The sequence below is a fragment of the Palaemon carinicauda genome, chromosome 7 (genome assembly GCF_036898095.1).
Source record: "Palaemon carinicauda isolate YSFRI2023 chromosome 7, ASM3689809v2, whole genome shotgun sequence".
Classification (NCBI taxonomy): domain Eukaryota; kingdom Metazoa; phylum Arthropoda; class Malacostraca; order Decapoda; family Palaemonidae; genus Palaemon; species Palaemon carinicauda.
This window is the reverse complement of record NC_090731.1, coordinates 2,723,650-2,745,018: the sequence shown is the minus strand read 5'-3', so window position 1 is coordinate 2,745,018 and position 21,369 is coordinate 2,723,650. Positions and strand designations below refer to the sequence as shown.

General features: G+C 43.4%; 1 protein-coding gene across 4 annotated transcripts in view; it reads left to right on the top strand.

Annotated features, from left to right (window-relative positions):
- The window catches only part of LOC137643447 (uncharacterized), a 56,388-nt gene that overhangs the window by 2,689 nt on the left and 32,330 nt on the right, over positions 1 to 21,369 (top strand). For 3 of the 4 annotated variants that reach the window (XM_068376227.1, XM_068376225.1, XM_068376226.1), the window contains exons 2-4: positions 1,190 to 1,346; positions 3,684 to 3,814; positions 15,320 to 15,445. In XM_068376227.1, the coding sequence (XP_068232328.1) occupies positions 1,200 to 1,346; positions 3,684 to 3,814; positions 15,320 to 15,445 (404 nt within the window). In that variant the 5' untranslated portion in view covers positions 1,190 to 1,199. The remainder of the gene's footprint in view (positions 1 to 1,189; positions 1,347 to 3,683; positions 3,815 to 15,319; positions 15,446 to 21,369) is intronic. The other variant, XM_068376228.1, reaches the window with a different exon arrangement.

Genomic DNA, 21,369 nt, shown 5'->3' with positions numbered 1-21,369 from the left:
ACCTGTTCAATAACTCCAAGGTGTACATCTTGGTCAAGGCCTGCCTTGACATCCTGCTGCCAGTGGATGGGTATCAGAATGGGAGTGTGGTGGACGACTGGTGTGGCATCGGGATTTACCTTGAGGCGTATCGGAGAGCCAAGCATCATCGGGAGCTTCTGATGTTCACACGTTAAAGGTGCTGGACTGGTAATATTTAACATGCCACCGCTCCAGTTTCTCGTGATTACCCTTATCAGCACCTAATGGCAGCGATGTAGGATTGGGTGGGGGTTTCCAGTGCCATGGATAGCCTCAGGGCCGGGTAGAGAGAGGAGTCCAGAGGTGCGTGAACTGTCGGGTGGTGAAATCTCACCAATCATGGAAAATTGGTTTGAGAGCATGTAGAGGGTGACGCAAGCCTGCTTTGACAAAAAGAGTTGATCAGAAGAATCCATGAAATACACTAAAGTACTCTCAAGAACATTTTTTTGATCAGAAGAATCCATGAAATAAACTAAAGTACTCTCGAAAAATATTTTTTTAAACAGGGATATCTTAAGGAAGATAGGAGTTGCCTCAAGCGGTAATGAGAGAAAAAGAGAGAAACTCCCCCGGTGGAGGGCGCCGCTGCTTCGTTAGAAGCGACTGTGTCCGCACCTATGGGAAGTCCCGTCAGTTAATCATTGTTTTACTCGTTTGTCCTCCAACGGAGGCTGAACAAGCAGAAACAAGGTCAAGTCAAAGGCCAGTTTAATAAGGATAACAGTAGAGAGAGATGAAATGTCTGCTTCTTAGCAAGCTAAAATAAAAAGTGGCTTGTTTTGGGTACTGCGTGTGTGAGCGGGGTGTTTGGTCCTAACCCCTGCTAAATAGCGGTGGGTAGTTACACCTCGCTAAAAGTCTATTGGCTGGTTTTAGCTGTCGCCGAAATATATTTCCATAGTAAAGAGCTGATAGGTTTGTACAGTATTTGGTGCCGGGACAAAACTATCTTACAGTTCAATATCTCGTAGCATTTATCTCACTTACAGATAGAGTTTTATTACAGATGACAGATTAAAGATAATTTAGAGTTTCTCATTACAGATGACAGATTAAAGATAATTTAGAATGATGGTTTGTATACTATAGAAAAAGTCTATTAATAATGTAAATGGTTTTATGTTTTCATGCAACCTGTATTTAGTTTCCTGCATTTTCATAACAGGTATATAGCTATGAAAGACATCATTGGGAGAATATTTCCTCTTGGGAGCCAAAATTTGCATAACCTTCAGTTATATCATAAGCAAAGCTTCTCTCCAGTTTCCACGTCATTGATCATTGGAAGACCACAATCAAACAAGACTGCAATGCTTATGCAGGTAATGTAGCCAGTGTTATTTGAGAAAAGGAAGTCTGAATTCTGTAACAATGGTTGTATATTTTTTTCAAGAGTTTAGTTGGATCATTTTATATTAATCTGCCGCTGTATTTGTAAAATGATAAGTGACGATAATTATGTGTAGTACTTACTAGAACACCTGTAATACCAACAATACTTTTTGTTCCTACATGAATTCAAACGATCGTGCCCTCCTGTCAGTCTCCTAGACACTCCCTTTTGACTTCAGCTACTAGCAGTACTGTATACACATACTCTTACTGCCTCTCAAATTCTAGCTGTTTTAATCCTTTTGCATTCACATAATAATTGGATAAGTGTGGAGACACAGTTGTGTTTGGATAAACCTGGAGAAATTAATAAGATGTACAGTACTGTACAAGGATGACCTGCATAATTAGGACAGGTTTATTTGCAAACTGCTATTGATCTCATCTTTGTGAATGTTCGCATCATCCTCTTGTTATGTGAGGCTATACAATGACAGCCTGAACCTAAAGAAGTTGGTCTTCCATGAGCATCGCTGATACGCCATGGACAGGAAAAGGTTTTTTACCACCGCCAGGACTTCTAAAGATTATTCCTGCTTCTTTTGTGGTGGTGCTGAACAGTGTGGCACCTGATTCTGTTGTTGATGCGGCTTTTGAAGAGTCCCCTGTGGTCTCATCCTCCGTGGGAGCATCATCGTTGGTTTCCAAGACCTTGACCCCGAAGAAGGCTGCCAAGAAGAATAATGTGCACTCCCCTTCTTCTTCTAGTTCATCATCATCCTCTTCCTGTTACTTCTAAGAAGTTATATAAAAAGTTGGGGAGACTGATTGACAGGAAACACATATGACTCTGGGTGATTTCTCCCCTCTCAAGCATGAGAGATGGTATGGTACCAAGAGCCAACTCAGACCAGGAAGTTCTATTACTATGTGATACGGGGTCTTACACTCTTGCTATCGGTACTTGATCTTGTACCGAACCGAGTACACACTTAGCTGGAATGAGGGCCCAGCCCCTCTTTCCTTCACCTTTTCCTGGGTGCTCGACCGATCTGTTTTATCTTATGATATGGAGAGAAGCAATGTGGTATCTCAGTACATGATACGGGGTCTTACACTTTTGCTATCAGTGCTTGGTCTTGTTCCAAATCAAGCATGCTCTGTCAGTATGGCCGTCCTTCATCCATTCCTTCCAATGGACGATCGAGGTAAACCTCTCTCTCTCTCTCCTTAGGGATACTTCGGTTCTAAAGAGAGAGAAATTTGCTCGTGGCGGGGTAAGTTACGAGGCATTCCTTCATGAATCATGTGAGCATCATGAGAACTATGAGCATTGGTCTCCACGTGGTTGGTCCTAGCGTGATTAATAACCGCCTCGTCGGTCATTGCGTTTTCATTCTTGATGCAACCCTCGGGGACACAGGTAATGCTCCTTATCCTATGTAGGGATATAGGTTTTATCGTGCCTGATTACCAGTTAGTTCTCTCGTGCCTGATTACGAGTTAGTTCTCTCGTGCCTGATTACGAGTTAGTTCTCTCGTGCCTGATTACCAGTTAGTTCTCTCGTACCTGATTACCAGTTACTCATGGCATGGACCTAACCTAATGCTTGTGTCATCATATCCATTTTCAGACAGTTAGGGGGTTGGCAAGAATTATCACCTTCACTCTTGTACAGAACAGATGCTGTGGCATTTCAGAGGAAAGATAAAACCAGCCAAAAGCTCCTATTAAAGGACGATGATTTGTATCCGTGTAGGAAGAAACCTCAAATTTTAAAAGTAATTTACAGTATATTTTTCTTTTCTACAGTATACAGACAAGAGTTTTTAAGTTACTGTACACTTCTGCCTCTACCTCCCTGCTGGTTAAAAGGTTTCACTGCTATATTCCAGCCTTTGCTCTTATCCATCTCCTATAGCAAAGGACTCAGGTTTGTGTAGTTAGGGAAAATACAAATCATCTAAAAAATATTCCTATTGCTTTAGAAAATTCTGATATTTAATTTTGATATTCTCAGTTGTTTGAGTTAACCCCAATAGTTTACATAGACCTAATCTTTTAGTTAACATCATTATGATAATAATAATAAAAAATAAGATATTAATATTAAATTTATAATGAACAATGGTTCAACAATCATAAGTTGGGCATTTCAAAATGAAGGTAATTGCTGGTAAGTGTATTTCACTATATGATTTTTTTTTTGTAATCTCATTTTGTTTGAGTGTTTTAAGATCAATGAGGAAAAGCTCTTGTGATAATTTGGCTATGAATCTTTAAAAGTTAATTATTGAGTTTATACAAATTTTGCATTCTTTTCCAGGCAGCTATAAGTGAGGGAGCAAGTGGGAAGCAAGTCCTTTTCATAGCGCCTAGTAAAATAACAAATTTGCCACTCAGTGTACATGGCATGTTACCACCTACATCTTCTACCATGAAAAATATTCATATGTTGTAAGTTGATTTGAAGGATATATATTCTAGATTCTAAGTTATAGTTTATATATGACATATTTGTTTTTGACGTTGTTAATAGTTTATATATGACATACTGTATCTCTTTTGACATTACTTTTTTTAGAATGATTTATTGTTAATTTGTTCTCTTCAATTATTTATTTCCTTATTTCCTTTCCTCACTGGGCTATTTTTCCCTATTGGAGCCCCTGGGCTTATAGCATCTTGCTTTTCCAATTAGGGTTGTAGCTTGGATAGTAATAATAATAATAATATATAAGAATAACTAATTGTTTTAGCGCAAATACAAACCATTGTGTTTTACATAGGTTGGATTATAAGTGAAGCTGGAGAATAGTTATTAAATTTTTATAACGAGGTGTAAACAGGTGGCTAGTAGTTACAGTGTACCTGCCGGGAAGCTCCGCCCCAGTACTTGCTCACTGAGCACTCATTCCGATTTCAGCCGTCGGTGAGAGCATACATTCTTTCAGTGGCTGGAGTTGTTTGCTTATTGATTTTTTCTTTTCTCTTCCCAGCATGTTTATGATTGTTTGTTGCTGGGGGCACATCTACGGTTATGCAAACTCGGCTTTAACTCTTAGACACTTGGTGATATACGAGAACCAGATATGTGCTCATTTATAACATGCACTACAACAGTGCTCTTAACATGAGTGTGCTCAGTACTTATTAAGACCAGCCTTTGGTCTCGTGTTCACTTATGGTGCGCACAACAGCAGTTCGCTCCCACACTGACGTGCCTAACCCTGGCACATATAGTTTTAGAGGAATGCATGATTCTATGGATCCACGCACTCTCCAGTAAGGGGACAACTTTATGTTTCCCAATGCGCATACCCTCAAGCCCACACTCATGATCTTGACTTAAGGAACGGAACAGATTCCATTCAGATCCCAAGTCGCAGGATATGCCAGAGGATAAGATGTTTCCCATTAACCTTTCTCCCCTTCCTGTAAAGTTTCATGCCTCAGAGAAAGTAAGGATCTTTGGTCGGTACTGAAGAACCGATCCCACATGCCAGAAAGGATTCTCGAGCTTTTTGTATCCCCAAAAGATACAGTATATCCTTACGTCCTGAATTTGTGTGCACGATTACACGCACATGTTCAATTATCACGAAGCGAGGATATCAAAGAAGCTCATTTTGAAGCTGTCGCCTTTTGCAGACCAAGAAGGAGAACTGACGAAAAACTTACCAGGGCGCTATTTGACAGGCATTCAACTTTTATTCAATGAGTTCTGAGCAGAGGAAAACTTCAACCTGCAGATGCTCATTGTTGAGGTCTTTTACCCCTTGGAAATAAACCAGCACCCTTCACTCCTATCGGCTACCTCCAAGCACACTCTCTCTCTCTCTCTCTCTCTCTCTCTCTCTCTCTCTCTCTCTCTCTCTCTCTCTCTCACAAAAATGGGAGGGGTTCTCTGTCTGAAAAGGTTGAGATTGTTGCCTTCTATCCTCCCGAGAGAAGTTATTTGTTGACTGGGGCAGCTTGGTTTGGAGGTATGATGCTGATTTCTTCACAAGTTGTATTGCGAAATGTTGCTGGTCCTGTTAAAAGGTCAGAGCCTTATAGTTGAAGGTTCTTCCCTTTCTTGGGAGGGACCAAAAGCTTCTTCTCCAATTCTGTGGATGTGAAGTACTGTATTAGCTGTATGGGAATTAGCCTTTGCTTTATCTACTAAGAATTGAGGAATAGGAATTCACATAGAGGATAGCTATAGAGGAATTCTATCAAACTCAGCCAAATCATGGCATTTTGATCTGAAATTTTTCTTTTACAAAGTACTGTAAAGCCACATAAGTAGGCTTGCTCAACAATTGCTAGAGCTGCTCTGGTAATCTAAGATCCCCCAACAGCCTCCACTTCCATAGAAGACAGGACCCACACTAGACTAAGGATAGTTTGTAGTTTGCCAGGCACCAAACTGCTGTCCTAAGATACTCTGGAATGGATAAAACTGTCTCCCAGTTGGAATATGCCCGTGCAAGCCTCTCATTTCTTTGGGAGAAAGACCACGAAATCCCTATGTTCCGTAAATCTCTCAAATTTTCCGTAAATCCTTCAAATTCTTTTGGATTGACCCATTAGATGGGGATGCATATTTTAGGTAAGGAGGAATCAACTTTTAGCAACATAGATCTCATAGAACCCAAATCCATCTTTACTTTTTAAATATTTAACTTAGCCGGTGAATATATAATAGCTGCAACTCTGCGGCTCGACAGAAAACACACTCAAAAACTCGCGAGCGATCGCTATGAAGGTTGCGGGTGTGCCCACCAGCGCCACTATCGGCCAGATACCACTCTTGCATGTAAACAAACCCATCAATTCTTCTCTGTCGACGTTGACGACAAGACGTATCAATACTCGCTGTAGAACCTGGAGTTTTCTCAACATATTTGGTGAAGTACTTCATTTTGGTTTGAGCTTTCGCAGTGCAGGTGTTTTATCTTCATCTTAAATCTTGAACTCTTTTTTGGATAGATTTAATTTTTGATGACAAGAGAGAGAGTATGGACTTTCTTTGACTTTTAAATGGCCGACCCTTCCCTTAGACGGAAGTGTGTTTTAGGCTTTTAGCAATTATCTTATCACGTTATAAATTAATTATAGATTTTCCTCTATATATTTTATATCTCAACCGCCTTTATTAGGCCTCTTCGATTAGCTTTCCATTTATAATAAACTTCAAAATAAATTTTAATGATTTGTTTATATGCGACCTTTCCTGAGAGTAGGCGGTCCTAACTTGGAAACCGAAGTTAAACAACGTTGAGCCCTTTTCAATCGTAAATAACTTTTACAGAGCTAATGATTTAAAACTTATTAAATGAAATATTTTTAGTAAATATTTTATGATAGTTTTTTTCTTTGAATAGTCTTCGTACTGTTTTAAAGATGAACTAACGTTTAGTTTATTTATGCTACGCAGTTTGCGCTCTATCGTTACGATGGAGAGAGAGAGTGTCACGGTTTCACTTTGCAGAAAGAGTAAATCGATTCTGACGTTTTGTTCTTTTTTCTTTCAAAGCTTAAATGTTTTAAAGACTATTTTAAAGGAACTTTTAATTGAAAAACCTTTCAGTTTTTTCCTTTGGTCAAATAACCTGTTGATTGACGAAAGGTAAGTGGGCTCTTCTCTTCGGTGCGAAATCAAGAGAGAGAGATAGAGACGGAGAGAGAGAGAGGAGAGAGAATGTTCCGATCTTTATCTCGTCCCAAGCGAGTAACGTTGTTCTCGAGTTACTCTCGTCCCTAGTCTCTGTACGGGGAGAAAGGATAAAACGTTTTTAGTTTTTATTCTCGTCCCAAGGCACTGTACGGTGAGAGATTGAAAACGTAGTTTTGAATGAACTAGTGTTTAGTCTCTTCCCCAGCCACTGATTTTTTTATCTTAAAATATGTTTACTGTTTTTTGCTGGTATTAATGTGCTTACATTATACGACTGATTTCGCAATTACAACCTTTTGATGAGGGTAGAATTGCGTGCTTCAGGTAGAAATCAGTTTTATTCATACCTAATGTGAATTGTTATAAAATTCGATTTCAGTGAAATAAGTGCAAAACAGAAAATCGTAGTGATAAAGTGATATTGCGCAAAGTGTTATCAGTGTTGCGACCGAGGGTTCGTCTGTTCGTGCCTGTCGTTCGCCTAGTCCGGGACCTCTTGCAAGCTCCCAAGCCCAGGGGAGAAGTAATGTCGTACGACTTATGGGTTCGAGAGGCCTTGATCAGCGAACAGACGTTCCCTCTATGGTATCAGGTGTATCTTACCAAGATCACCCCTACCATAAGGCGAGAGAGACGATTTTCTCCTCGTCATCCGAAGGCTTTTCGCATAAGAAACCGTGGAACAAGGTTTCGAGGCCCTTTAAGCGAAAGTCAGTCCTTTCAGGACAGGTCCAGCGTCCTGGTTTTAACTATTAGGACAGCTCTGACCCTATGCAGTCATCGGAAGACTGCTCGCCGCCTAAACAAAAGCGTAACAGACTCCGAGAGTCTTTTTGTAGGCAAGGTTTTGCAGTCATAGACGTTGCCCTCGTCTCTTACCGCAACCATTCCCGTTGATCCTAAATGGGTTGTACGGCAAGACATGCAGAATAAGCTTGCCTCCCTTATGGAAGACTATTCTGCCGATAAGTCCGTTGAGCCTAGCCGTTTATCTCATCGAGATCCTGGCCTTCAGCCACCCTAACGTTCCTTTGTGCGTCCTGTTGACGTTGGCGTAGCCAAGTCACGTCAGTCAGGTTGTTTAGAACCACACTCGATGCGGTCTCGTGTGGATTTTCAGCCACATTTGGACGTTAGGCCACTTGCTGATGCTCCTGTTGACGTTCAGGACGTTCGCCAACAATCGGAGTTGACTTGTTTTGACGCTGAGCGTCAACCTCCGCATTCTAGAGTTGTTTTGACTGCTCAGTCTAGGCGGTCAAAGCAGTCTCGAGTGGACGCTGTGCGTCCTCACGCACCTGTTGTTGTTGACAGTTCACAGACTGTCAAGCAGTTACATGACGTTGCGTCCTGGTCCGCTACTAATGCACCAGTGCGTGTGGACTCTGCTTGTAAAGCATTGCCACCACGGCAGGTCTCTCCCTTGCTTGAGACTCGGCTATTGTCGGACAAGGTTCCTTCAGATGAGGAAGTTGCTGTTCCCCCTCCTACTGATATTCCCTTGAGGACTCTGTCAGACGGAGAGGAGCCTAAAGCTGCTTAGCCCTCTATGGACTTTAAATAAATCATGCTGATTTTTAAGGATCTTTGTCCGGATCTTTTTGTAACTGCTGCTCCTCGTTCGCCTAAACGTCAGAGCTTACACTAGGCCTAGCTACTTCGAAGCCGTTGTTTTATAAGCTAGTGCTCTCTCGCTCTTCATAGAGAGCTTTACGTTTGCTAGGCGACTGGTTTATCACCAGGAGGAGTTTGGGGGAGACAGCCTTTGCTTTCCCTTCTTTTAAGCTGGCTTATAGAGCGAGAGTCTGATATAACACGAGAGAAGTTCTCGGCTTGGGAGTTCCTGCCTCTGCCCAGATAGACTTCTCAAACCTCATAGACTCTCCTTGGCTCCTGGCCATGAGACGCTCCAAGATTTTACAGGTCGACTTCAGAGCTATTTTCGAGCCTTTGAAGTTTTGCTGTACAATTATGTCATGCATAAACAAGGCTTTCAGGGATGGCTCCAATGATCTGACAGCCACGTTCTCTGCAGGAACAAGTCCCTCAGGGATGGCTCCAATGATTTGGCAGCCATGTTCACTGCAGGAGTACGTAAGAGGCAAGTGCGCTCAATGTGTTTATTGTCAAGACAAACTTCACGATGAAGTCTACCAGGCTGTCTTGACAGCATTTATGGAAGGCGACTGGATGGTCTCTCTCGACCTTCAGGAGGCATACTTCCACATTCCTATACACCCGGATTCCCAACCGTTTCTGAGGGTTGTTTACAGGAATGTGGGGTACCAGTTTCGAGCCCTGTGCTTTGGCCTCAGTCCTGCGCCTCTCGTGTTTACGAGGCTCATGAGGAATGTGGCAAAATCCCTCCATCTATCGGGGATCCGAGCCTCCCTGTACTTGGACGACTGGCTTCTCAGAGCATCGTCCAGTCTTCGCTGTCTGCAGGATCTACATTGGACGTTGAGTCTGGCCAGGGAGTTGGGACTTTTGGTCAACCTAAAAGTCCCAACTGATCCCATCCCAGATTATTCTATATTTGGGGATGGAGATTCGCAGTCAAGCCCTGCTCGAAGTCCAACTAATGCTGAAACGAAACGTTTATTTAGTCAGGAGTTGGAACAGTCTCGTAGGGACTCTCTCATCCCTGGAGCAGTTTGTCTCACTAGGGAAACTACACCTTCTGCCTCTCCGGTTCCATCTAGCCTCTCACTGGAACTAGGACAAGACATTAGAGACGGTATCATTCCCAGTCTCCGAACCAGTAAAGGCATGCCTGAAATGGTGGGACAGCAATATCAGTCTGAGAGAGGGACTATCCTTAGCAGTCAAGAACCCAAACCACGTGTTGTTCTCAGACGCGTCGGATTTGGGTTGGGGTGCGACCCTGGACGGTCGGGAATGCTCGGGTCTGTGGACCTCAAGTCAGAAGAGCATGCACATCAACGGCAAGGAGCTATTAGCAGTCCACTTGGCCTTGATGATATTAGAAAGCTTCTTCGAAACTAAGTGGTAGAGGTCAACTCAGACAACACCACAACTTTGGCGTACATCTCCAAGCAAGGAGGCACACACTCCTTCACGCTGCCCGAGATCGCAAGGGACCTTCTCTTATGGTCAAGAATTCGAGGCATCTCCCTGTTGACGAGATTCATCCAGGGGGACTTGAACGTCTTGGCAGACTGTCTCAGTCGGAGGGGTCAGGTGATACCCACGGAATGGACCCTCCACAAGGACGTGGGCAAGAGTCTTTGGGCTACTTGGGGTCAACCCACCATAGACCTCTTTGCCTCCTCGTTGACCAAAAGGTTACCAATCTATTGCTCTCCAGTCCTAGATACAGAAGCAATCTACATAGACGCGTTTCTACTGGATTGGTCTTTTCTGGACTTATATGCATTCCCACCATTCAAGATAGTCAACAAGGTACTGCAGAAGTTCGCCTCTCACGAAGGGACAAGGTTGACGTTGGTTGCTACCCTCTGGCCCGCGAGAGAGTGGTGCACCGAGGTACTTCAATGGCTGGTAGACTTTCCAAGAAGTCTTCCTCTAACGGTAGATCTGTTACGTCAGCCCCACGTAAAGAATGTCCATCAAAGCCTCCCCGCTCTTCGTCTGACTTCCTTCAGACTATCGAAAGACTCTCAAGAGCTAGAGGCTTTTCGAAGGAGGCAGCCAGTGCGATTGCAAGAGCTAGGAGAGCTTCTACCATTAGAGTATACCAGTCGAAGTGGGAAGTCTTTCGAGACTGGTGCAAGTCAGCATCTGTGTCCTCGTCCAGTACCTCTGTAGCCCAAATCGCAGATTTTCTTTTACATCTGAGAAAGGTTCACTCCCTTTCAGCTCCCACGATTAAGGGCTACAGGAGCATGTTGGCTTCGGTCTTTCGACATAGAGGCTTAGATCTTTCCAACAATAAAGATCTCCAAGATCTCCTTAAGTCTTTCGAGACCTCTAAGGAACGTCGTTTGGCAACTCCTGGATGGAACTTAGACGTGGTCCTAAGGTTCCTCATGTCAGACAGGTTTGAGCCATTACATTCAGCCTCCCTGAAGGATCTCACCCTCAAGACACTTTTCCTAGTGTGCTTGGCTTCGGCTAAAAGGGTCAGTGAACTTCATGCCTTCAGTAAGAACATCGGCTTTTCTACAGAAAAAAGCCACTTGTTCACTTCAACTTGGTTTCCTGGCCAAAAATGAACTGCCTTCTCGTCCTTGGCCTAAATCTTTTGATATTCCTTGCTTATCAGAGATCGTAGGCAACGAACTGGAAAGAGTATTATGTCCTGTTAGAGATCTTAAGTTCGATTTAGCTCGTACTAAGTCATTACGAGGTAAATCTGAAGCATTATGGTGCTCAGTTAAGAAACCTTCATTGCCTATGTCAAAGAATGCTTTGTCATATTTTATCAGATTTTTTTAATACGAGAAGCTCATTCTCACTTGAATGAGAAAGACCGATGTTTGCTTAAGGTTAAGACGCACGAAGTTAGAGATATAGCAACCTCCGTGGCCTTCAAGCAAAATAAATCTCTGCAAAGTATTATGGACGCGACTTTTTGGAGAAGCAAGTCAGTGTTCGCGTCATTTTACTTAAAAGATGTCCAGACTCTTTACGAGGACTACTACACAGTGGGTCCATTCGTTGCAGCGAGTGCAGTAGTGGGTGAGGGTTCTACCACTACATTACCCTAATTCCAATATCCTTTTTAATCTGTCTCTTGAAATGTTTTTAATATTGTTTTTTTGGGTTGTATGGAAGGCTAAGAAGCCTTTCGCATCCTGATTGATTTGGCGGGTGGTCAAAGTCATTTCTTGAGAGCGCCCAGATTAAGGGTTTGATGAGGTCCTGTTGTATGGGTTGCAGCCCTTAATACTTCAGCTCCTGGGAGTCTTTCAGCATCCTAAGAGGATCGCTGGGCTTCGTGAGGAAGACAGACTTATAAGGCAGAGTAATCGTCCAAGTCAACTTCCTTACCAGGTACCTATATATTTTGGTTTTGTTATATTGATAACTGTCAAAAACTCTTAGCTTATACGCTGTAAACTTAATTAACTCTGGTCTCTACCCACCGCCTTGGGTGTGAATCAGCTATTATATATTCACCGGCTAAGTTAAATATTTAAAAATGATATTTTAATTATAAAATAAATTTTTGAATATACTTACCCGGTGAATATATAAATTAAAGGCCCTCCCTTCCTCCCCAATAGAGACGCAGCGGGACGAGAAGAATTGATGGGTTTGTTTACATGCAAGAGTGGTATCTGGCCGATAGTGGCGCTGGTGGGCACACCCGCAACCTTCATAGCGATCGCTCGCGAGTTTTTGAGTGTGTTTTCTGTCGAGCCGCAGAGTTGCAGCTATTATATATTCACCGGGTAAGTATATTCAAAAATTTATTTTATAATTAAAATATCATATTTTGGCCTAGAAGGGAAGGGTTTGGCCTGGTACTATCATTCCGTTCACAAATGAATCTACTAGACTGTAATCGAGAGACATTTCCAACATCTGAGACTGCTTCTGTAAGATTGATAAGAGCAGTCTTGTTTATCAATGTTAAAACCTCTGGGATTAAGCTGGGAACAAATTCTTAGGGATGGGTTTTTTATATGCTAACATGATTAAGGAAATGTAGCATAGTTCTTGAATTCCATATCATCGAAGGGAATATTGTAGCTGAATTCCATATCATCAAAGGGAATATTGTAGCCCCTAGTTTGAAAGGAGAAAATAGAATTCTCCTTCATGCCTGCTGCAGTATGAACCCTCTGTAGGCAGAGAAAGCAATTTATACATTCCCAAGCCCTGTCTCCAGAGGCACAGCACACAATATGGTAATGGCAGCGGGCATGGCGCCATCTTGGGAAGGTTAGATTACCGCACCCAACTTGGTTTCTTATAACTTTGATTTCACTCATCTGTAATAGAAACTCCTAAATAGAAATGATTATTTGGGATCTCCTTAAAGATGCAAGCTTACCTTCCTCCATCTCCAGGGTATCATATACAGTAATTAATTGGTATTATGTGTGACCATAAAATAATTAAATCTAGGATCTAAGTAAAACATAAAATTCCGTCATTTGATTTAGTGGCCATTTTGGATTTTTAATTGGCCAATCACCCAAATTTTATTTGTATGTATCATTAATATTAAAGCTATTAAAATGATTATTGAAGATTATTATTATTATTATTATTGTTATTATTATTATTATTATTATTATTATTATTATTATTATTATTATTATTATTATTATTATGAGGAGATTAACCTTATTGAATCAACCATAGTCAAAGTCTACAGTTGGAAGAGTAGGGGATGTAGCCAAAACTAGTAAATATCTTTCCCTAACTACATAGCAGTTTAAACTCATGATTTAATAAAGTTGTTGAGTAAGAAAAGATAATAGTGAGAATACAAAGAAATAAAACTCTGGGACGCCCGAAACCTTTTTCTGTGGATTGGATGTAGTGTTATAGCAGCCAGAAGATGATATCCTTTAGAGTTAATGATGGAGTGTCTAGAATTCATGAAGATCAGAAATATGGGTTCTTTATAAGTGCTGTAGCTGTATTAGAGTAAAAAAATATTGAACTTGTTTTTACAATTGAAAATAACAAAGATAAGATAGATAAATACTGTAATAAAACAATATATATTTTAATACAGTAAGCAAAACAACATTTGTAATAACCTGATATTTATTTCATATGAAACCAATGTATTTGTTAACCCTTTTACCCCCAAGCTATTTGGAACTTTCCAACCCTTAACCCCCAGGCGTTATCGTTTTCAAGCGCATTTTGCTATATGTTTTTTTTTAAATTGCTCTAACAGCCTTAATTTTCATCATAGAGAGGTCAGGTTGGTCTCATTCTTTTGGAAAATGCCTGAAGTTTCTCATAAAGTTATCAAAAATATGCAAAAAAATGTAGATAGCAGTTTTTTGCAAGAACGTACCGGTACGTCTATGGGGCGAAAGGGATGAGTTTTGTGAAACGTACCGGTACGTCCACGGGGCTAAAGGGATGAGTTTTGTGAAACGTACCGGTACGTCTATGGGGCTAAAGGGATGAGTTTTGTGAAAGGTACTGGTACGTCCATGGGGCTAAAGGGATGAGTTTTGTGAAAGGTACCGGTACGTCCATGGGGCTTAAGGGATGAGTTTTGTGAAAGGTACCGGTACGTCCTTGGGGCTTAAGGGATGAGTTTTGTGAAAGGTACCGGTACGTCCATGGGGCTAAAGGGATGAGTTTTGTGAAACGTACCAGTATGTCCATGGGGCTAAAGGGATGAGTTTTGTGAAACACACCAGTACGTCCATGGGGCTAAAGGGATGAGTTTTGTGAAAGGTACCGGTACGTCCATGGGGCTAAAGGGATGAGTTTTGTGAAAGGTACCGGTACGTCCATGGGGCTAAAGGGATGAGTTTTGTGAAAGGTACCGGTACGTCCATGGGGCTAAAGGGATGAGTTTTGTGAAACGTACCAGTACGTCCATGGGGCTAAAGGGATGAGTTTTGTGAAAGGTACCGGTACGTCTATGGGGCTAAAGGGATGAGTTTTGTGAAAGGTACTGGTACGTCTATGGGGCTAAAGGGATGAGTTTTGTGAAAGGTACCGGTACGTCCATGGGGCTTAAGGGATGAGTTTTGTGAAAGGTACCGGTACGTCCATGGGGCTAAAGGGATGAGTTTTGTGAAAGGTACCGGTACGTCCATGGGGCTTAAGGGATGAGTTTTGTGAAAGGTACCGGTACGTCCATGAGGCTTAAGGGATGAGTTTTGTGAAAGGTACCGGTACGTCCATGGGGCTAAAGGGATGAGTTTTGTGAAACGTACCAGTATGTCCATGGGGCTAAAGGGATGAGTTTTGTGAAACGTACCGATACGTCCATGGGGTTAAAGGGATGAGTTTTGTGAAACGTACCGGTACGTCCATGGGGCTAAAGGGATGAGTTTTGTGAAACGTACCAGTATGTCCATGGGGCTAAAGGGATGAGTTTTGTGAAAGGTACCGGTATGTCCATGGGGCTAAAGGGATGAGTTTTGTGAAACGTACCGGTACGTCCATGGGGCTAAAGTGATGAGTTTTGTTAAACGTACCAGTATATCCATTGGGGGTAAAAGGGTTAACTTTTCTAGCTGGAAATTGTCATTTGACTTACAAACATCTTCTAGGAACCCATTAAAGTTTGTAGGTCGAGGACCTGATATAAAACTTTGAGACCAATATTATTGCAATATCATGGGTGCAATTCATTGCTTACGATTCTATTTTATTATCTTTACAAGGTACGCAACATCAACAATTGAGCTTCAAGGATATTTGGCTTCATTACATTTGATGCCTCGAGGGGATCTTCCTTCACTGATTGTTGTAGATGATCTGCAAAGTTATGTCCCCATTAATTATATAGAGTAAGTAAAAGGTTTGAGATGTTATTTTTAATTTATCATTGATATCTCACAGGATATCAAATGGGTGGAGAATAAAAATATCTTGGCTGAATCCCTCGTCAGGCTGGGAGGAGCTGAGAGAGGAAAAGTCCCATTTTGTTCCTTTGTTTGATGTCGGCTAGCCCCCAAAATTGGGAGAAGTGCCTTGGTGAATAGGTAGATTTTTATTCTTGACTTTGTATTGGGTTCAACACAAGATTTCATTTTCTGTTTTTTTGAATTATTATAGATTTCATTCCATTTTCTGTTTTTTTTTAAATAATTATCCAAAGATTTTTATTCCTAACCTTTGAATGGCTTTATTTGAGTTATTTTATCAATTTACTTTCGGTGATTTTGGATTGTACTAAGTAATCTTATCCTTAAGTTATTTTTAATATTGTAGCTTGAACAGTTATGTATTAATAAGTTCATCTCAATGAAAAAACATTTTTTCAATATTAATCTTACCCGATAATCATGTAGCTGTCAACTCTGTTGCCGACAGAAATCTACGGTCGGGATACGCCAGTGATCGCTATACAGGTGGGGGTGAACACCACAGCGCCATCTGTGGTCAGGTACTCCAGTACTTCTTGTCAACACCACCTCAATTTTTCCTCTGTCGTGCCTCCGGCTAGACCTACATGGATACGCTGTTGATTCTGGAGTTTTTGCTCACGATTTGGTGATGTATTTGCTCTAGAGTTTAGCTTTCGCTATTCAGGAAGTTTTATCATTAGCTTAGCTAGCTTTTGGAATTAATTTGATTAATTATGGTGACGAAGAGAGTATGAACTCTCTCTCACTTTTAAATGGCCGACCCTTCCCTTAGACGGAAGTGTTGGTGTCGAAGAGAGTATAGACTCTCTTTCTTAATTTTGCTTAACAAAAGTTATAGATTTATTTTATATCTCTCCGCCTTTTATAGGCCTCTTCGATTAACTTCCTTTTATTATAAACTTATTTAAATTAATTTTTATATTTGTTTATATTCGACCTTTCCTAATAGTAGGCGGTCTTTTCTTGGTACCGAAGTTAATTAACATTGAGCCCGTCATTTCGTTTTTACCTGTTAACATATTATGCTATTTTAATGTTTTTGAAAGAATTTCTTTGATAGTCTCGTACTGTTTTCAAAGTTGAACTAACGTTTTGTTTTGTCTCTGCAGTTGTTGACGCTCAGAACGTTCAACCTGCGCTCTATCGTTACGATAGAGAGAGAATTTTCACGGTGTCACGTTGCAGTAAGAGTAAACCGATTCTAGCGTTTTGTTCATTCTTTCTTAGCTTAATGGTTTTAATTCTAATAAAGGAACTTTTTATTTGGGAAATCTTTCAGTTTTTTTTCCTTTAACAATAATATGTTTTAACGATATATATGATTGGGCTCATCTCTCAGGTTCTAAGTCAAGAGAGAGAGAGAGAGAGATAGAGACGGAGGGAGAGAGAGGAGGATAAACGTTTCGTTCAAGCGAGTAACGTTGTTATCGTTTTTGCTCTTCTCCCTAGTCTCTTTAGGGGAAGAAGGTAAACGTTTCTAGAGTTTTATTCTTGTTCTCAAGCTTTATGCGGTGAGAGATTTTAAACGTAGTTTATTTGATCTAGTGTTTAGTCTCTTTCCAGCCTCTGAATTATTTATCTTTCATTATATTTTTCTGTTACATTGTAATTCTGTTTTCGCAATTACTAACTTTTAAGGAAGGATAGAATTGCGTGTTTCAGGTACAAACCACTTAAAGTTTCGAGTTCAGTGAAATAAGTGCAAACAGAAAATCAAAAGTGATAAAGTGATAAGCGCAAAGTGTTACAGTGTTGCGTTCGAGGGTTCGTCTGTTCGTGCCAGTTGTTCGCCTAGTCTGGGACCTCTTACAAGCTCCCAAGCCCAGGGGAGAAGTAATGTCGAAGGACTTATGGGTTCAGCAGGCCTTGATCGACGAACAGACGTTTCCCTCCGTGGTTTCGGGTGTATCTACACACGTTGCCGACGTGATCACCCCACCCACACAAAGACGAGAGAGCCCTTTTATTCCTCGTCTGCGGAAGAGGTTTCTCGCAGAAACCATGGACCAAATCTTGCAGCTTTTAAGTGCAAGTCGGTCCCTTCCGCGCAAGTCCAACTCCTGGGTGTAGCCATTAGCACTGGGTCAGTTCGGACTTGCTGCAGTACGACAACTGCACACCTCCCAGAGAGGCGAGGTGGTATCGCAACAGGCAGTAGCTCCGTCTGTTGCCGCACCAGCTGTTTTAGACCCTCAGTCTCAACGGACAGTAGCTCCGTTTGTTGTTGTCTTTCTTAAACTCTAGTGGTCTATGCTGCAGACAATGCAGTCTCAGCTTGCGGTGTTGATGCAGGAGTTTCAGGCAGAGAAGGTTAACACACCTCCTCCTGCGAGCGCTCCTCCACCTCTACGCAGTCCAGCCTGCCAGACGTATGATGTTGAGGTTCCTCAAGCTACCTCCATGCGTGAGCTGCCGCATTGGGAGTTGCCAGATACCAGCTCTGTGCAGCAACCTCCACTTTCCTTGAGGCAGGAGTCTCTTGCCACGCGGCAACCTCCTCAACACTTGAGGCAGGAGCCTTATGCTTTGCAGCAACCTCCTCTACCCTTGAGGTAGGAGCCTCATGCGTTGCGACTACCTCCTCCATCCTCGAGGCAACAACCTCTTGCGGTGCGACAACCTCCACCATCCTCGAGGCAGCAACCTCAACTCCACCTCTGCGCAGTCCACCCTGCCAGACGTATGATGTTGAGGTTCCTCAACCTACCTCCACGCGTGAGCTGCCGCATTGGGAGTTGCCAGATACCAACGCTATGCAGCAACCTCTTGCGTTGCGGCAACCTCCACCATCCTTGAGGCAGCAACCTCAACTCTTGCGGCAGCCACCTCCACTCTTGAGGCAAGAACCTCAACTCTTGAGGCAAGAGCCTCAACTCTTGAGGAACCTCATGCTATGAGGCAGCCGCCTCAACGCATGCAGCAACCGCATTCTTCACAGCATGAGCCTCTCTCTGCGCAGCTACCTCCTCAACCCTTGAGGCAGACGCAACTCTTGAGGCAGGAACCTCACAGGAGCCTCATGCTATGCGGCATCCTCCTCAAACCATGAGGCAGGAGCCTCATGCTATGCGGCATCCTCCTCAACCAATGAGGCAGGAGCCTCATGCTATGCGACATCCTCCTCTACCCATGAGGCAGCCTCATGCTATGCGGCATCCTCCTCAACCCATGAGGCAGGAGCCTCATGCTATGCGGCATCCTCCTCAACCCATGAGGCAGGAGTCTCATGCTATGAGGAGCCTCATGCTATGCGGCATCCTCCTCAAACCATGAGGCAGGAGCCTCATGCTATGCGGCAACCGCCTCAACCCATGAGGCAGGAGCCTCATACTATGCGGCATCCTCCTCAACGCATGCGGCATAAGCCTCTTCCCTTGCAGCTTGAGCCTCATCCCATGCAGCATGAGCCTCATCCCATGCAGCATGAGCCTCATCCCATGCAGCATGAGCCTCATCCCATGCAGCATAAGCCGCACGCCATGCAACATGCTCTGCTTACCTTACAGCATGCTCTACATACAGCATGCTCTGCATACAGCATGCTCTGCATACCTTACCGCATGCTTCTCAGTCACACATCTTTGGTTGTTGCCAACTCACTAGACTGTCAAGCAGTTTCATAACGTTGCCTTCTAGTCTGCTGCTTTTGCACCAGTGAAACCCTCACTGAGAGAACTTAGCTTTTCTCGGATATGGTTCCTGTAGATGAGAAAGTGCTATTCTCCCTCCTTCTGATATTCCCTTGAGGACTCTGTCATTTGGAGAGGAGCCTTTAGCTGCGTAGCCTCCTATGGACTTTTATTTAAGCATAACATGCTTCCAGGGAAGGTAATGGTTCCACTTCAGTCGCTAACCCCGTCTGTTACCACACCTGCTCCCATAGACCTTGAGCTGTGTTGCAAGACATGCAGTCCAAGCTTAGTCCTTGTTAGAGAATTTTTTGTTTACGGAGTCAGTGTGTCACTGGGAAGACGTTCAACAACCAGCAGAAGTGACTTGTTGTGACGCAGTGCGGCAACCTCAGCAACCCGATAAGGAGTTGTCTGTACGACCCAGACAGTCTAGACAGCTTCGGGTTGTCACTGTACTTCCTCGCTTCCCCATGGTTGACAGTTCATAGACTGTGCAGCAGTACCATGATCTTGTGTCCGGCTCCGTCAGACGACTAGCTTTTAAGAGCTCCCACAAGTCGTCGCTGTCTGGAGATTCTCAGATGGACTATGGATCTGACCAAGGAACTGGGCCTCCTGGTCAATTTTGAGGAGTCCCAGCTCGTCCCATCCCAGACCATTGTCTACCTGGGTATGGATCTTCAGAGTCGAGCTTTTCGGGCTTTTCCGTCGGCCCCAAAGATCTACTAAGCCCTAGTTTGCATCCAGAGCATGCTGAGAAGGAACCGATGCTCAGTCAGGTAGTGGATGAGTCTAACAGGGACACTTTCATCGCTGGCCCTGTTCATCGAGTTAGGGAGACCCCACCTCCGCCCCCTTCAGTATCATCTAGCGGCTCACTGGATAAAGGACATGACGCTAGAGACGATCTCAGTTCCTGTTTCCGAAGAGAGGAGGTCTACTCTCACGTGGTGAAAGAACAGCTTTCTTCTCAAGGAAGTCTACCTTTGGCTGTTCAGAAACCCGACCGCCGTCTCTTCTCTGACGCATCAGACACGGGCTGGGGTGCGACTTTGGACGGACAGGAATGCTCGGGAACATGGAATCAGGAGCTAAGGACACTTCACATCTTTTGCAAGGAGCTGTTGGCGGTTCATCTGGCCTTGATAAACTTCAAGTCCCTCCAGCTTAACAAGGTGGTGGAGGTGGACTCTGACAACACCACAGCCTTGGCTTACATCTCCAAGCAGGGAGGGACTCATTCGTGGAAGTTGTTCTAGATCGCAAGGGACCTCCTCATCTGGTTAAAAGATCGAAAGCTCACGCTGGTAACGAGGTTCATTCAGGGCGATATGAATGTCATGGCAGATCGCCTTAGCCGGAAGGGTCAGGTCATCCCCACAGAGTGGACCCTTCACAAGAATGTTTGCAGCAGACTTTGGGCCCTGTGGGGTCAGCCAACCATAGATCTGTTCGCTACCTCGATAACCTAGAGGCTCCCGTTGTATTGTTCTCCGATTCCAGACCCAGCAGCAGTTCACGTGGATGCTTTTCTGCTGGATTGGTCCCATCTCGACCTGTATGCATTCCCGCCGTTCAAGATTGTCAACAGGGTACTTCAGAAGTTCGCCTCTCGCAAAGGGACACGGCTGATGTTGGTTGGCTCCGCTCTGGCCCGCGAGAGAATGGTTCATAGAGGTACTGCAATGGCTGGTCGACATTCCCAGGACTCTTCCTCTAGGAGTGGACCTTCTACGTCTACCTCACGTAAAGAAGGTACATCCAAACCTCCACGCTCTTCGTCTGACTGCCTTCAGTCTTTCGAAAGACTCTCAAGAGCTAGGGGCTTTTCGAAGGAGGCAGCCAGAGCGATTGCCAGAGCAAGGAGGACATCCACTCTCAGAGTCTATCAGTCTAAAGGGGAAGTCTTCCGAAGCTGGTACAAGGCCAATGCAGTTTCCTCATCCAGTACCACTGTAACCCAGATTGCTGACTTCCTGTTACATCTAAGGAACGTAAGATCCCTTTCAGCTCCTACGATTAAGGGTTACAGAAGTATGTTGGCAGCGGTTTTCCGCCACAGAGGCTTGGATCTTTCCACCAACAAAGATCTACAGGACCTCCTTAGGTCTTTTAAGACCTCAAAGGAACGTCGGTTGTCCACTCCAGGCTGGAATCTAGACGTGGTCCTAAGGTTCCTTATGTCATCAAGATTTGAACCTCTCCAATCAG